The sequence below is a fragment of the Diadema setosum genome, chromosome 5 (genome assembly GCF_964275005.1).
Source record: "Diadema setosum chromosome 5, eeDiaSeto1, whole genome shotgun sequence".
Classification (NCBI taxonomy): domain Eukaryota; kingdom Metazoa; phylum Echinodermata; class Echinoidea; order Diadematoida; family Diadematidae; genus Diadema; species Diadema setosum.
The window spans coordinates 969,724-988,043 of record NC_092689.1 but is presented as its reverse complement, the minus strand read 5'-3'; the positions used below and the strand labels follow the sequence as shown (position 1 = coordinate 988,043).

Genomic DNA, 18,320 nt, shown 5'->3' with positions numbered 1-18,320 from the left:
ACCGTTGACTATGTCATATACTTAACCTTTTAGATATACTTTTGTATTATATCAGAGTTTATATACCATCGCAGATTTTGCGAATCCAGTGTTTATTTATGACTACTATTTTGTGGCTACGGGGGCATCATTGACCAGTAAATAAGAGGAGTCACCGTCCGTTGGCAGTCATTAGCCATTAAGTCGGGAGCACGCCAAAAATACTTCTGCGTATATTATATTAGTGGTCAAGAGGACATTACTGACCATGCAGCAGGCGCTGACCATAAGTCACGAGCGTCTAGCTCATTCATCAGCGCCGCAACTCATCGGAAGAGTCCTAGAGAGGTTTTAAAGGACAAGTTAATCGGAGTGACAGCCAGACATTTCGGCCCGAAATTGGCCATTATTGCTGCCGCTTTTGACCGACATGAGACGAAGGGATGGCCGTGTGCTGCTTCCTATACCCTCCCAAAGATACGCCAGTTTTATCAGGGAGATGAGAGTTGTCGTCTTACCTCCCTGGTTTTATTCATCTCCTATCGGTAATACCATCCGTCCTTGTTACGAACGGACCTTTCTCAAGATGTTCAAATCTGGATGGTCTTTTCTTTCTTCTACTCAACTGGCAACGTCTATCTTCGGCGCATTTCTCAAACCAAAGGCAGCCGAACTACCAAATGAACAACAGAACATGATTATCTTATTCTCAACTCTCTGACGCCTTTAGTTAGAAAGAGAAAGAAACCCAACCATTTTGAACAGCCAGTGTTAGGAAAGACTGGTCTTTGATATATACTCTTATGATGATTGTATACAAGGAAATATGATAACCGTTTTCTGAATAACACGCAGTTATAACTGAATGTTCGAAAAAAAGAAGAAGATACAACTACATTGGTTGCCAGTCGTGATATCGTAGTGTCAGTCTGCCATTCAGCAGCTTCAGCCAAAAGCTTCTTATGTGATCTAGCGTCACAGGAGTACACAATCCCCATCTTCGACTTCCCTCTTAACCATAGGTGCACACATGTATAATGTGCAGACAATGATGTCGATGAACAATGAATGACGAAGGTGAAGTAACTAGCTTGAGAGAGCCAAATCAATCTAGTGGAATACACATACCGATTTTGGAAATGAAGAATTCGCAATTATGAAATAGCCCAGTCAAATCGATTTTCAGTTTTGTCTCACGCCGTTTGATTACTTTTCGTAGTCTGCCGTTAGCTGTGTCATCTCGACTTATATGGAAAGACTTGCGTCCTGCAAAATGCTGCCATAGTGAATGACCGTAATTCTGCAAGGGGCAAAGGAGTGTCCTTCCCTCCCACGGCGCGTCGTAAATACGACCGCGCGTTGAGACAAACGCAGCTGCCTCCACATCACGAGGTCAGTGGACCAACAAATGATTGCTCTTCGCTCTTATGTCAGTGAGGATGAGCAGCAAGGAATGGGGGCAATGCAGAATGTTTGGTCTTTAATTGTACGAGTATGCAGACTATGGGATAGAAGACAAGAAAATACTTGCTGCATTCGTCAGCATTTGTAGCTGGTATAGGTTCCTTGGCATCCTGGAAGTTGACTGTACTGTTTTTTTCCCTCTAAGTCTCTCCAATGTCCATCAAAACTGCCTTATGATGGCGTTCTGTATCATAGTAGCTCATAGAGCTGCAACCAGCATGTGCTTACCAATAAGAAATAAATACAGTACTTTCTTACTTTCCCATCGATTGGCTTTATATTTGACTTCAGATCGTCGAATGGCCGGTATCGAGCCACCTGAAAATGAGGTTAATATTGACAAAGAATGTTATCATGAATATCATGATGTCTACGCCATTTCAATCTTTATTTCAAATTTGAAGAAGCCCAAACGTTTTCGAAACTCACAGATTTCCCATCACGTTGTGTAACAGAGGAATAGTTAGAAAGTAGATTAAGTCGCGTTCTGCCCAGCCTTGTCCTTTATCTAATTCCCTCAACGCTTAAAATATTCCTGTACACATCACCATCATTGAATAAACACGATACCCTTGTCCTTTCTATCTCAAGGAATCTTGGGGAATCAGTAAGCAGTGTTTTGAGATTGGAATATGAACAAAATATGATATCAGCTCAGCATCATCCTACAGCCTCGGTTTCTCACGATGCGATAAAGAAATTCAATGGTTGCCATGAAGGATTGGACCTGACCAACGCGTATGGTTGGGTCTTTTGTTGCTAGGAAGATGTGTTTCACGTCACATTGCTCATCATTTATCTCATCAATTCTATTTGTTCCTTTTAAATCAAGAACATAGGCATATCTTCATGTACTGCGACCACAGGCCTTCTGTGGGACAGCCGTAATGAATACAACAGTCAAATCTATCAGTCATAATGGTGGAATGATAATATATATCACGTGATGCGTAAATCACAGTGAGCATAACATCGCGATAACATAACGATACCGTGGGCATTTACCTCGGTCATCATTACGATATCACAATCAATAGCACGCCTGATGATAGAATCGTTTCTCCGTGTAGAAATGAAATGGTGCAAATCCATTAACAGTGTTAATACAGATGTTACGATGCCAAGTGGAGGGCCTACCATAGTACATCCGGGCTGTTTTTCTGTAGACAGCTATCTGAATCCTGAATGAATGCAATTAATGCGTGTACAAGCTGTGGACATTATCAACCAGCAATGAGTGGTCTTCACAATGCAGGCCGTGGATGTTGATGGCAATGGTTAAAGGGAAACGGACCCAGGATGCAAGAGGGCGCTGTAACACGGACCTTTTCTTACAGATCTGCCTTGTTCCGAACGTCATAGAAAACCAATTCATACCGTAAGTTTGTCGAAATAGTGACAATCTCAGTTCGTCTTCGGATTCGACAGTTGCTCCAAGCTGGTTCCACCTACTACATACTGATCCTTCAAAGACAAAATTTGTTTGCTTGCTAGCCGCGGAAACATGGGTGTAAATACGTGTAACATTTTTTAGTATATACATAAGTAGTCAACGGATTGCTGTGTAAGTGTTAGACTAGATTTTCGATCTACATAAGATCTACTCAGTATAATGTGATCTGTTTGGTCCAACACGTGTGTACCATACTCCTTGTGCTACATAGGTCTACAGTGAACTGGGAACAGTTGAACCTGTACTAGTGTACATAATGAGCGCTCACACAATACTGTCCTGCGATTTACTTTGATTGACATTTAACTAGATTTACATCGTCAATCTTCGTAAAGATAGCGTCGATCATCACGCAATATCCAACAGCGCCCTCACGAATACTGGGACCGTACCTCTTTGAACATGAACAGCTTTTACGGAGGAAAATAATTTCAATTTTCTTGCTCTGATACGGGCAATCACTTCATTATCCTGTGGTATCCTCCGTGGTATTCACCGAAGAACTTCTTTTTTCAAACAAGTTCAAGATCGCGGATTCGCAATATTCTGGGGTCAGTGGGCAAGGGTCACTGCACTATAGAGTGTTTGTTCGCGATCGATAGAGATGCCTGTCGGTGAAATTCTTGATAGTCTGGCGAAGCTGCAATCGAGATGTGATCTTCTTGACTTTTGCGCGCTTCTCAGCGCGGTAGAATTCGCGGTAGAGATCATGGAACGCATCGACCACAGGCACAAACCCCTCGCTAGCACTCATCTCGCAGTACGCACACCCGTAATCCTTGGCCAGCTGCACGCCTTCTTGTGTCGTCACTTTTCGCAAATGGCAAAGGTCGACCTTGTTGCCGATGATGAGCGTCGGGGCGCGGTCCAGGTCGCGTCTTGACTTAAAGATGAAACGTTTGAGTTTGTGCAGATAGATGAAGCTCGACCTGTCCGTAACAGAGTAAACCAGCACGAAGGCATCCGATCCTCGAATTTGCTCAACCCGGCTTGAGCTCTCGAAATCCTGAAAGAACAAAAAAAAAGTGTCGCTATGATAGAAGTGATCAGAATTATCTCTACTAATCATTTATATACATCCAATAAGACGACAGTACTAGAGAATTAATCTATAAAAATGACCTAACAACATCAATCACGTGACCAAACCAGAAGCCCATGACGCAGTGTACAAAAATGTTGATTGCAAGGAAATTGTCCATCGGACGTGATTTGAATTGCAAATCCGCTACTTTTCAATAGTAAACTTTTCTATTACACAGAAGTTATTTATTGCAAATGCAGGAAACATCCTGTCGACAGTGTGAATTTCCTACGAAATGACGTTCTCCAATCTAATAGTTATTGAAAGGCACGAAGAATGACAAAGACTGATGTAGATTAATTGCGCTATGTGACGTAGGCCTACAGTCTCTGAAAAACAAATCACTCTTCCTCGCTAATTGTCTCCCTACAACAGAGAAGACGGAGGGGGGAGGGGGTCATAGAATCCTAACATCATACAGTTGTATGAATTAGGTTTCTTTTCAATTTTACTTTCTCGTCAGAAGCAATGAAACAAAACAAAAAAGAAAATTGGATTCTACAAAAAGAAAAAAAATAGGCATATCGACTGCATTCATTTGCCGGAATTTGAGCAGATATTAAGTGAATGTATTTGTGTGGATGCGAGCTCCGCGACATAATAACGAACCCGTGGATTACAGTAGTAAAATGAAATGTACGGTAAATGGACTAGATCGAGAGTTTAAATACGTCCTGACAATACTGACATTGAAAGAAAGCTATCAATTGAAAGTATTTGGGAGAGCCATGTCTGCAATGTCTGCAATTTACATGTAAATACCGGTGAGCCATCAAACAATCTGCCTTTAGAGCGACTTTATCCCATAATGCATCACATAATATGGCAAACTTGTGTCTAGATGTTTGTTAATATAAATTCAGCGACATTAACCATATGCTGCATGAACAAAGATACAAGGGACAAAATATAGAAATAAATTGGAAAGGAAAATTGCATTTATATGACGTATTTTTATAAAATGATTGTGCTTATCTGCTGATCTCAAGGACGTCTGAAAGACAGGTTAATACGCCGACATCCCCATATTTCTATTGTGCGTCATTAATATAGACTGTTGACTTTGTGTCTTCGTTTCAGTTCGTACCTCTTCTGTTATCCGTAGGTGGATCATTTTCGCTTGTATGTTTTTCTTCATCCGAAGACAAACCACTTCTAACAAATGAAACGAACGCAGAAAGCCAAAAATATTGTCGTAAACACTTCTAATGATAGTTTTTTTTTTTGTCATGTGGGAGAATACACAATATGAGCGCCACAAAAGGTATTTTGTATGGTATTTTAAGCTGTTTCCCTTGTCTGCTGTCTAAAAAACAAAACCAAAATAAACAACGCAAAACCCACGAGTTGAAAATCACAAGTTGCCTAGGGTGTTGTCAACCAAACGGTCTACTATGGTTCCCAGGAGATGTTGTCTCATTTTGTCAATGCTTCATTATACATCTTACAAAAACATCATTATCTTACCCTGTAAACTACGAAAATACTGGCTACCTGCAAATTGTGTTTTGAAAAGGGACGCACTACAAATCGATTGTACGAGTCACCCTTCAACATAAACATCATTAAACAAAAGTAGAAAAATGCGTCGTATGCTCATGAAATAGAAAAAAGCTACAGAAAAGCAGGTCAGTATGGGATTCCTATTTTAAACCAGTGTTGTGGGTGAATAATGAGAATTACTGAAATAGTTTCTTTTGATATCGCAAGTCTCTGCACCCACATTAGTTATGTTATCATGATCTCCAACCCTTTCTGTGCTTTGAGTGCTGATTAGAACAGAAAACCCTACAGTGTTGCACATACTATCGGGAGTCCCTTACACAGATAGTGTTAATCGAGCCATGGTATCCGTGAGGGATAAAGCGGGACGGCTCACGTAAATATTTTGCTTCCATCATGCAGAATTAGAATTAATGGTGTTATTTTCAGCGAGACTGGTAATAAGGCAAGGTAATACGTGTCAGTGTGCTTTAAAAATGTATGTTTGCTTGTTTTTGTCATAGGATCCCTCAGGCGACAAGCCACCTGATACATGCGAATTTAGAGCTGGATGTTTTGATTGATAGGGGTCGATTTTATGAGGGATTTCATTAAAGAAAAACTCACAAATTCTCCGGCTGTGTCCAGGACGTGTAGTGTGATGCTTTGATCGTCGATACGCGTCGGTTGTGAATACACTGACTCTGTAGGCGAAACAATAGGGGGAAAGAAACATAAAACAATATCAGTAAGTCAGAGAGGTACGTGAATCGGACGATTTTAGTGGAGCGCGCCACCGCATGCGCACAACTGCTCAGGTTCCCCCCCCCCCCCCCCCAACCGTCTTCCAATTTGGTGACTCTGAAAGTCAGTGGACTTATATCCCACAATGCACCGCGTGTTGTTGTAAATCAAACGCATCTTGAATATGCCTACTGGGTAGAAATCTATACTGATCGTCTCAAGGCTGGGGGTATTGAAATTCAACCCTTCACGCAGATGTACAGGGATATTGACTTTGATATGGCGAGAAATTTGAGAATACCACAAAGTGAAAATAGGAGGTCTCCCTATTCAGTTATTATTCTATAGTCATGTTGAGATATTTCGAGTAAGAGCTCTTTAAGTCTTTTTTTATTTCCGGGATTTTGTTAAGGAATAAAAGGCAACAAGTTAAAGAGGATTTCCTTGATGCATGTGCTGTGACGCCCCCCCCCCCCCCCACAAAAAAAAAGAAAGAAAGAAAGAAAGAAGAGATATACATGATACTGATGATGGATGGCATATTTAAACACCGGCTAACATGCATGTGTAAGTCATGTCGCAAGTAACATTTTGTCCTCGATGAACAATGGGCGAACATATTCTATAATCATTGGTTGACGTACGATTACATCACCAGAGCAAGCCTATACATTTTCTAATACTGCAGATGAGTACAACGATAGATAGATACAATGATGTTGATATTGATCTGCTGAAAATATAAATCTGTGCCATAATGACCCATTATGCACGCAGCACATTTCAGTGTAGATGATGCTTGATTGTCAGTAAATTTGTAAGCTTTGTCGCTCCAACAAAATGTAGGAATATGTTTGCGGGTTTTTTTTCACCTACAATTGCGCACAAGATTTTAAAATTATTTGTTAATTCGTCAGAACCCATAAATGTTTGCAAACAACAAAAAAGAAGAAGCTGAAAATATGACGAAAAAAAAAATGTCCAAATGATGTACATAGACGGATACTGAAACGTGAAACTGACGATTTGAAATTATGATACACAGTTTTTTAGTCTGGTTTTGAAACAAAAAGACTTTGTGTTCATATGATCTTAAGTTTTCATGACACAAGCCCCCTTTTTGCACTCCAGATCTCACGAACATACTTCACACTTGTTACTTTTTCTTGTCACCGCAAAAAAAACAAAAACAAAAAAAAAAACAAACAAACAAAAAGGAAAACAAAAATCACTCCGGCTATTTTCATACTGGTTTGCGGAGACTTCACTCGGGTTCTAAATGGATTGTAAAAGGCAGACTGGCCCACTTTCGGAGTCTCCGTCTTCTAGGTTTTATGTTTTTTTTTTCCTGCTCCCGAATGGCGCCGGTGGTGGGTGGCTACGTTTCAGCCATACCTTGTGCGTGGGTTGGACTTGTCAGTGTTTAATCGATAACATTGTCAGGAGGCGACGCATGTGATCGATAAAAAGCTCTATATCCACAGCCCAGAGAAGCACATATCATGTCTTGCTGCAGTTGTTTGGATGTTGAGTATAGGGGGGGGGGGGAGAGACGGAGAGATGAAAGTAGGGAAGTAAGTGGTAAGAGATTGCGTGCTTCTATACGTTTTTTTGACCTTATACAGAAAACTACGTTACATCCTAAAGACGCCTTCATACCTTCCGATCATAATTACTTTTTGGACATTTTCCAATCTTTGGTTTGAACCAACCCCCTCCTCCCCATTTGAACCACGAAAGGCTTGACAGGACCGAGCGAATGTCAGAAAGAAAACAAAATGATTATCAACTATTCAAGCATATACCAGATCCAGCAAAGACATTCTACCACGTTGCTGTGGTATATTGAGGTTTTGGCGTTCGCCTTTCGTATTCAGGGGAGAGTAAAAAATATATGATTGAGAAAGACTGTGATTGAGGTGAAAAAGAAAAGAAAAAATGTGGCATCTCACATCTGCCTTTTAGCTTTAAAGGGTGTGTACAGTTCTGGTCGAGGTGAGGATTTAGCTTTTAGCGTTTTGCGAGATATTCAGAAACCACTCTATGAGATGTCAAAGAGCATGCAGTTCTAAGGGGTATCAAATGTTTATTCGATGAAAATCGGTTTTGAAATGGCTGAGATATCCAAAAACAACGTGAAACAAAGAGATCCTAATAAAGTTGTAGCATGTCGCCTTTTATTAGCACTTTTTTTTAAAGATATCTCAGCCATTTAAAAACCAATTTTCATCAAATAAACGTTGAATCCTTCTTAAAATTACATTCTCTTTCATATTTCATAAGAGGCTTTTCATTATCTCACTTAGGAATGTTCAAAACATGAATCCTCACCTCAACCAGTACTGTACAGTCCCTTTAACTTAGTGCCTTTTCCTTTGCTGTGTCTCCTTGCTGTTATGATGAAGTGTTTATTCTTCTGTCAAATTTTGATGTGAACCAAATATGGTTAGTCCTCGGACTTTTATTTGATGTTTTCGATAAAACCGAAATTGAATTGAATTGATGAATTCTGTGTGCACCAGGTACTTCATCAAATTTCTATCTAGCTGTCTATCTATCTATCAATCCAGCTAGTCATCTACTCATCTAACTATCCATCACCTGTCGTACGATCTATCTTCTATCTATCTATCTATCTAACTATCTATCTATCTCTCCTCTATCTATCTCTCCTTCCAATGCGCTCTCACGTCTCACTGGTGCTTGACATCCGTCCATCATGTGACGTGTCTGCTATTTACCCAGCAATCATGGGTTGAATCTAGCCCAACTGCCGCACAATTCACACTGTTTAACCTCTCTCCCTACTATTGGAGGTAACAACTTGTTCGAGGATTCGTCGTCGCACTCGTTGACACAGCACATGCTAAGAGCAAAAGAAAAAAGTCCATGGATAGATTCTATTTCCTTCCGACTGATGTACACAACGAATCAAGACGAATGACGATAACCAACTTCTGGCATTGGGCATTTGAAAAAAAAAAAAAAAAGATGAGTACCACGACTTGCGTCATGTTAAAAGGGTTACTCCATCACTGTGAGTGTGTAAGATCAGGGATAAACGCACAGGTTTAATTGGTGAGAACCCTTTTCCATATATCAATATCTCAGCAAATGTATGTGGTAATATGAATATTATCATGAATATGTTGTATGTGTTCACACTTTCCTTGCACTGACAATTGGCATTGTATTCATTGATGATGATCTAATGATGAAGGCGATGACAGAAAAATAACAGTATCAATAATGATAACATTGGTAATCAATTATTATTAATATTACTATTATTATCATTATTACTATTATCATTATTATCATCATTATCATCATAGTTATTATTACGTCGGGTGAGAATGAGAAGGGCGTTTAGTAGTAGTATCTTTGTTGTTGATGCTCATGTTGTTATTATTATTACCATAGCATTATTTCTTTCAATATCTATGAAATAGGACAATTATATAGCAAACACAGCCAAGAACATTTAAATCGGCAACATGAGAACATGACTAGACAAGTGTGCGAGAAATATGTCAACCTACACTATAGAACTAGAGTGGGAGCTCTATATCATGATATTGACTGTAGAGCGGGTAAGTTAAATCGCCTTTTGTTTCCGATAATGGCTCCTGCCTCTAAGCGTATTGACATTTATGTTCTCATCGGGCTCGGAGACCCAAATGCGTTGGCCAGATGGAAAGCAAGCCAAACAGACGACAATATTTTTATTTTCTCCCTTTCCTTCTTGATTCCGTTTGATAAATCGATGCCATACTAACACTGGGCCCTGTATTATTCATTTGGTCAAGGAGATATGAGCACGTATTGCATGAAAAGTGGTTCTGAAGCCGCTGGGGGTATCAGAGAGAAATAGAATGACGGATGATGTGGGCCAGCTAATGACAGGGATATTTTTTTTTTCCTCTCTTTTATTCTAAGTAGATCCGCGTCTTTTTGTGCAGGTGAATTAAAAACAGCACTGATCGAGTCGCAATATATGGAAGACATGCGTCTTCTAGAAAAAATGGGGGCAGGATTTTGAAGGAAGGGAAAAATGAAACTGAGGGATTTGAGACTTTATCTGCGTAAAAGTTCGTTGCCTTTGACCCCTATAGACTGAACACACAGCTCCGTGCGATGCTGTAATTACGTGTGATTGAACACATGGAAAATCGTTAATGACTGCGAGACAGGTAAACACAACGTCAGTGTAAGCAGGCATTGGTAACCACACACTTAGGCACTTCCAATATAGACGCACGCAACCACTCACACACACATAATGATAGGACGTCCATGTGAAGACTGAAAATACAGTGTACATGGGTATATACTTGGACTGGGTATATCTTGGAAGCAGAAATATCAAAATATTAAAGTCAGTGGCATGGAACTAATTTTGAATGGTAATATTCAAAAGAGACAATACTGCGAGATAACGCAGAATACTGTTTTGGATTCGCTAATGATTAGCAAATTGGCAATCAAACCTGATTACGACATTATTATTGTTTTTTATTGTATTTGTTACTTCATAATTCAATATGCGCACAATGGACTTTTTTTTTTTCAAAGTATATATTTCCGGGACCATCGATGCAGAAGACAAGTTTCAGTATGCAAAATGCACGTTCGCATGCATAAAACTTACTTAATTTCTTTCCTTACTCATTCATTATTTGTAAAAACATTCCCACACAGCAGTGTTTATTTATTTCATCCTTCCAACCCAACAACAAGTTTCGAAGACCCAAATGAAGATGAGATATACCGCAGTTAATGCTGCGAAATATTTAGAGGTAGGTCCTATCATTTCCCTGTATGTTCTTCCTCAAGACATGTTAAACGATATTTCCTCACTTACGACTGCACATCAGAATCGAAACTCTCCTTCTTTTTGAAGACTGTAGAATGGCTTTTTAGTTGTTTGAATAATGCAAGGCTTTTTCGGACCAGCTCTTCAGTGACAGTTCGAACGGTACTTGGATAGTAAGGAGAGGAGAGGAAGCGGAATGTTTTCACCTGAGTGCGCGTGGCATTCGGATCAACCGTGCGACACCCGATCTGATCATACGCGTTGCTGTCCAGACTTTTCCAGATTTTACGGATTCTCGTCACCTTCACTCTCTCCCAGGACGAATGAAATCTATTGTAAAATGATGAGGAAACGAAGAGCTTGGATTCCGTCTGCGATGACGCACAAAGATTAACTCCAGAGCGCAATAATACCACCGTGAAGGAGTTGAGGATATTCACTCTGCGAACGATTGTAAACCTCTCGTCTTAACCCTCATCCACGAGCCGATTTTGTTGACTATCCACATCATCAACTTACACTGACTGCGTCTTTCCTCTTTCGTCATTATCGTCATCATCGTCGTCTTCATCAACCAAACCATCAATGTCTTTATTATTTATATCAAGGTCATGGTCACCTTCATTCATATCACCATTAGGACACACAACTAGCATATCATTTTACCTTTTATTCAACCATAAAGACGCCATTAGCAGTCACTTATACTTCTTTATAGGAATAAACTATTTATAGTCTTTTCTGTAAATTCGGTTGGGCTTTCTTACGTAGATATTGAAGAAGTCTCCATTGAAGTTCACTCTACCTTTAAGGATAAGTGATGCGCACTGATGGCGAGAAAATGATACCAGCCTTCATTTGATAGACTATCCAATCTATCATTTTAGGATATTGTCTTGACAGTTCACGGTGAGTACGTATAGCAGCACCAGTAATGGTGTTTTAAAAGGGCAAATACACACATAACGGATATAGGTGTTTAGTCTGGTGTTTTCAGGCATCATTCATTTCCTGTAATTTATGACACTCCGGAACAAGGGCCTTGATCTATGACAGCCATCTCAAATTTGTTCTGCTAACAAGAAGTTACACCAAACTCAAGATCAAGACAAAGACATTTAATATGATACAATAAGTGCTTTATGGTGTTTCGTGATTTAACTCCCCTGTAAAATGAAATCAAGTAAAAACACAAAGCGAGATGTAACAAAGATATAAAAATAAAATACATGAAAGGTACTTGTACATTGGTGAGAGAGGACGCGTGAGAGAATTAGAGAGAGAGAGACATGGGGAGAAAGATATGTGTTTGTGTGTGTGTGTGTGTATGTGTGTGTGTGTGTGTGTATGTGTGTGTGTGTGTGTGTGTGTGTGTGTAGAAAAGAAAGAGAGACAAAGAAAGGGACAGGAGAGATTCAGTATAATCGTTTTCGTTTCTTCACGTAATGGACTCTACGGAACACTGATACACTTCTCGTCTTAATGCTAAAACCACTTGTGAATTCTTTGCTCTGTTTTGTAATCTCACATGGAGCGGATGAGATGAAAAGTTGTTATTAGGATGATGTCTGCTAACCTTACATCAAACAGCCTCATGACAAGCAGTGTTGAAGTGTGATAACCGTCTGCCACTTTATTGACTTACTCAACAAAACCTGGAACTTATCACTGTATTAAGATGATGTCGAGATCGTGACCACCATGCTCCTCCATGAGCAATCAGTGTTAGCAACAACGAATGACTCTTTTATAGATCTCTCTGATGTCTACCAATACTTTCAACTAAAATATTACCGTCTCCTTGTCATTTTGCCCTGCAATACTCTAGTCTTCCGACGTTTAAACCTGTGACATTCTACTGGCACCAAATGACAATAATTATGTCAAGTTTCATGACAAGATTGGTGGTTATTGTAATCACCAATGAATCTATGAGATGGGGTAGCTCGGAAGAGCACTAAATCTGAAAAAAAAACCCAGCATAACATAAAAACACACAGCCAACAACGAAGCTAACAAAACTGACCAAATTATCACTACAGAATCCATAATAAAACACACACACACACGCACACACATACACACATACAAAGAAAAATGGAGGGATTTCTTGAAAGGAATAAATTTGTTGGTGGGTCGAACTTTCATCACTATAATGACATCGATCCATCTATCACATATCTATTGCATGCTATGTCTAGTGACTGATTAGTAAAATGTGCGCGAAGTAATCTAACAGCCGAATCAATCATGTAAAGTGATTGAGATATTTAACACACTTTTCCCTTCCTTAATCAAATAACTTATCCAATCAGAGAGAGAGAGAGAGAGAGAGAGAGATGAGGAGTAATGGCAGTAAAGGGGCACATGACATGTTTACGTATCCAATATGATAATATTGTCCTCCTGGTCTATTGTTTTTCTTAAAGGTCCACTTTACCTGTGGGAGCAGTGATTTGAAAACTGTTTAAGATATCGCCTTTCATGCATAGGTCCTATGTGTAGGTCTGTTGTACCACAAAACACCTTCCCTTATAAAAAATTTGCAATAGAGCCTAAAATATAAGGAGATCACACTATTTTTCTTAGTCTGGAAACATTTTTATTACAATTATTGTTCTCATTTTGTGGGTTTAACAATACTAAACATCGATTTTACTGATTCAAATTTTCACAGTTGTTGTTTCTATCCCTAACTCACATTTTAGAACTATTTTAAAGCACTAATGCTGGGTTTTTGTTTCATCTGCAAATGGTAAATTATGCCTGTAACACAGCCTCAAACAATTTATTTTCAATATCAACTTATTCAAAAAATGTAGGAATCATAACAATCACTCTCTCGCTTTTAATTCCTTGTTTGTAAATAAGCTCTTACTTGACATCCAGTAGAATTAATTCAGTATCATCATGGCATTTTCTGCGTAATTTCTCATTCACTTTAAAAATATACTCTGCTTCTCAGAGTGACATTTCCGACAATACGGAATGGCGGTAAATCGTTTTTTGTGCATTGCTATATGATGCAATATATCAATCACGTTTAGGGTAGCAGGTGCTCACATGATACTAACAGGCAGGCAGCACATTTTTGTTTCTGTTTTCTTCTTCTTCTTTTTTTCTCGGCATTGGCGCTCCTGCACAGGTTCTGACACTGCACCGAATTTGAAGTGGCATTGGATGAAATCTCATTATTTCTATGGTGAACAGCGAGTGCGTCAAATTCATATTATGTCTTGGTGAATGCTGCTTCTCGGGGAAAAAGGACAAAAGCGAAGTTGACACAGGAAACTAAAGTGATACACATTGAGTTTTAGCGATCCGAAGTATCATGGTTTGTGTTAATCAAAAACTAAGTATGAATTGCAAAACCAGAGGACGTTTAAGATGTTTTTTGATCATCCATGGATTGATCAAAACAACAAGCAATAATATTGAGAGGCAGGTCATGCATGATTCTAACTGCGTGCCTTGATTTACTGATAGCAGACAATCTAGCGATATGGATAAGTATCATTCATAAAGACTAGACTATCGTCAACCCAGGCATTTACCTTTGGGACGACGGGACATTCAATGCAAACACTACGAATACCCGTGTCAGTCACGTCCTTACGTGTCGGCCTTTAATCCGGCAAAGAAATGTCGTAGAATTATCTTCCGTAATTGCCCGCCGAAAGGGATTAGATTGATCAGTCAATATGATACCATCTCTCCCTCTGCCTATCCGTGCTGCTTAGACTTTCCTCTCTAGTGTTCTCGTTCTCTCTCTCCCTTAACCTTTCCTCTCCATCCTCTTCTTTTTCTGTCTCCCTGTCTCTCTCTCACACACAGACACAGACACACAAATACACACTCTCTCTATGTCTCGACATGGGCGTGTAACCCGATTGGAATGACTGAAGCGTTTGGTCTTAAGATTCACTGATTACAATCGATGCGATGATGTCAGGACTATGATAATTATGGTGCTACTGGTCATTCTGATGAAGATACCAGTGATTATAAGCAAGATTACACTAAAGATGATGATGATGATGACGACGACGACGACGACGATGATGATGATGATAGCAATGATGAAGGCAATTGTAAGTGTTATGTGTACGTACTTGATGGTGATGACGAACAAAATGTGACTTCTGATTGGCGATGTCTGTGATTGTGACGATGAAGATAATGAACACGTGATGTTGTGGTGAAGTGTGTAGTGAGACTAACCATTATTTAATTTGAAAGCCTAATTATGTCTTTATGTAGATATGCACACAATGTTAAGAACTCTTGCAATTTACCGAGAATACCGAAGCTGTGAGGAAATATTTGCAAGTACATCGTACTTCGAAATCCATATTCGCATTAGCAAACATTACCAGCTGATTACGCGAATCTAATTACCTGTGGAGCATTCATAACTTTTGACTGCAAAAGCACCCCACTTGTTTCACCTTGATGAAATTTACAGTAAATAGTTCCCGCTAAACAACCACAAACATCCCGTTTGATCACCAAGGGGTCGTTAATCATGAACTATTCGGGCTTTTTCAATTCCACGAAATGAATTGGCCATGGGTGAAGATTAATTCAGGCCGGTTGGGTCGGAGTCTTTCCAGCTGATCACCAGCCGGCGTTGCACGCTTTGCTGCTTGGGGCTGTAATATATGCCCACGCACCAAGTGTTTACTGAACTCGTGAATGACTTTGTATACATAAATGACCATTCGTGATTTACAATGTAGTATCTCCTTATCGAGGAAAAACGCGTAAACAACGCGTTTATTTATGAGAAAATCTCTCGGGCAGTGGCTTGTTTACTGAAAAACGCAACAAAAAGGGTGAAATTCCTCTTGCCATGATATTCATGGCTTAGAATATCAATGTAATGTATAGGACTTTACCGATTGCTTTATAAATCACATTTTGACGTCAAAATCGATCAGCTATTTTAGCTCAGCAATTGGGACATCGGAGAGGACGAGTGTGAGTTCAATTTCTGAAAGTTAAGTCTGACAAACTAGTGTTAGTCAAATATTTTTTTCCCATCTGCATGTTAGATTGTCTCTTAAAGCAACACGGTAATCATTTTTGGCCGTGTTGAGTTTGAGAGAGATTTTTAATGGATGACATCCAATGCACTCCCTCAACTCTCCCGAGATTACTAATGGAAATCATGTTTTCGAACCTCTCCCACTTTGCCTCCGGAGATGTATTCTTTGATTCTCTTTGGCCGAAAAGAGGCGGCTCATCAGAGGAGCAGCATCAGGAATAAAAGTCCTCCATAAAATTGATGCAATATCGTAGGAGTGAGCTGCTACGGTGTCTAGTCAACTTCTATTCTGGCGTTATATACTTATTGAGAGATTGAATCCCACAATGCATCGAGCTTCCATTCCTACGCAATTAGACGAGATACTAATTATCATCTTCGCTAGCTGCTGAGAACGATGAACATGTGGCTCATTACATCACACACGTGGTATACCGGTCTTAAACAGTAAATTTAATCTTCTCCGTGCAATGAACTACATGTCATGATGCAGGGGAACTATGTCAGTCACGTGTAGCCTACTGGGGGCGTCTATGAATATGAATAAACGAATTAATTTCATGCGAAAGTGTATGGCTTTTTTAATGTCTTCAAAATTCACATGACCTCACCTTCCATGCTGATGAACTGTCACAAGTCTCATCAAGCGGTGAAGCTGATTGACAAAACAAACTCTGGGGCACAATCAATCGTTTTTAGTTACTTTTGATTTTACAAACTGCGCGCATACACTAAGACAACATTTTTATAATGGTATTTATTCAGTTCCATTCAAACAACACCGAGACAATATTCTAAACGGGTACAGCTGAAGAAAGCTACAACATTCCAGAATTTGGGCACATAAAAAAAAAACATATTTCCATTCCTGTTTATTATGTCTTCAAGTAGAAGCAAAAATTAGGAGTTGAAAACTGAAACACATACACACACACTCATATAAATTGCACCTACAGGAACTCGTAGCTACTTCAGTATGCATATCGAGAGCTGTTCCACACACATCAGCCTTTGCGTTTAGTGTATTCCCATTTCAACAGTCATTTTTATTTTTCGCCATGACAAGCTGGTGAACGAACTGGACTCTGGCTCTCGGTGTAGGTGTCGACTTCAGGAGGGTCACTTTCGTCCGCTTCCAATTGAATTCTACTTCGTATAATGTGCATTAGCCATGGTGTGCCATTAAGAAAACAAAAATGGAAGGAATACTAAAGACACTGCCGATGGCTAGAAAAGGATGACTATTTAGGTTGTTGAACGTAAATCGGATTTGGCGAAGAATCCCCGCCTCCCGTCTCGACATCAGTGGTTAGGGAATACGACGGGGGAAGAGTGACCGCTATCTTAGCCTCTGACTGAACGCCACCGGGCGTGAAACAAGCTGGTATTAGCCAATTAGGTCTTCAGAGAGGTGAAACGGTGAGCAGCCGATCGATGACAAGCCACGACTTACACGCATCGGGACACATAAAAGAGGGCAGCATCGTGCAGTCAATCCAGGTTCGTTGACGTGTCCATATCCATATCCATTGTAAAGGAAAAACAACGAGTTGAAGCTTGCTTACCAGCCAATGGACACTTAACTATAATGCAATCAGTGCAAAGCTATGCAGATATAAAACTACATCAAAAACAATTTGAAATAGTCCAATACCTAACAAATAGTATAATAGTACATATACAGTAATAGTGTATGTTGCTAAACATCAAGTTTCAAGTTTCGAACTCGAAACTCGATGTTTATCAACACAGTAATAGTTGTAGTAGTAATATCAGTAGTAGCGGTAGTAGAAGTAAGTAGTAATAGTAGTAGTAGTAGTAGTAGTAGTAGTAGTAGTAGTAGTAGTAGTATTAGTAGAAGTAGTAGTCATAGTACACCACAGTAGTAATGGTGGACGACGTTGGAGTAGTAGCAGTGTTAGATTGAAGGAGTAGTAATAGTAGTAGTTGAAGTAGTGATAACTTTTTGTTTGTGAGCAAATGAATCAGAAGCAATGCAATCTGATAAACAACGTCTGCATAAAATATGGCCAGTTATCAGCTTTGCCTATCATGCCTATTAATCGGCACAGCTTCTCATCCAGTGCTAGCCTCACGATCATTACTAATGAATCATTCGACACATTGTGGATTTCATCAAACCACGGAAAAATAATAACCAATTCTCCACAGGCAAATACCCCCTAATAATAAATAAGAAAAGTCATTAAAACATAAAGAAACAAGTAGGAATTGATTATTTACATAAACT

The 18,320-nt window shown here is 39.5% G+C and overlaps 1 protein-coding gene across 1 annotated transcript in view; it reads right to left on the bottom strand.

Annotated features, from left to right (window-relative positions):
- Nucleotides 1-3,470: 3,470 nt before the first annotated feature.
- The window catches only part of LOC140228404 (ras-related and estrogen-regulated growth inhibitor-like), a 39,503-nt gene continuing 24,653 nt past the window's right edge, over nt 3,471-18,320 (bottom strand). The window contains exons 3-4 of the mRNA XM_072308624.1: nt 6,090-6,166; nt 3,471-3,902 (exon numbers count right to left, since the gene is read on the bottom strand). Coding sequence (XP_072164725.1) covers nt 3,471-3,902; nt 6,090-6,166 — 509 coding nt within the window. The remainder of the gene's footprint in view (nt 3,903-6,089; nt 6,167-18,320) is intronic.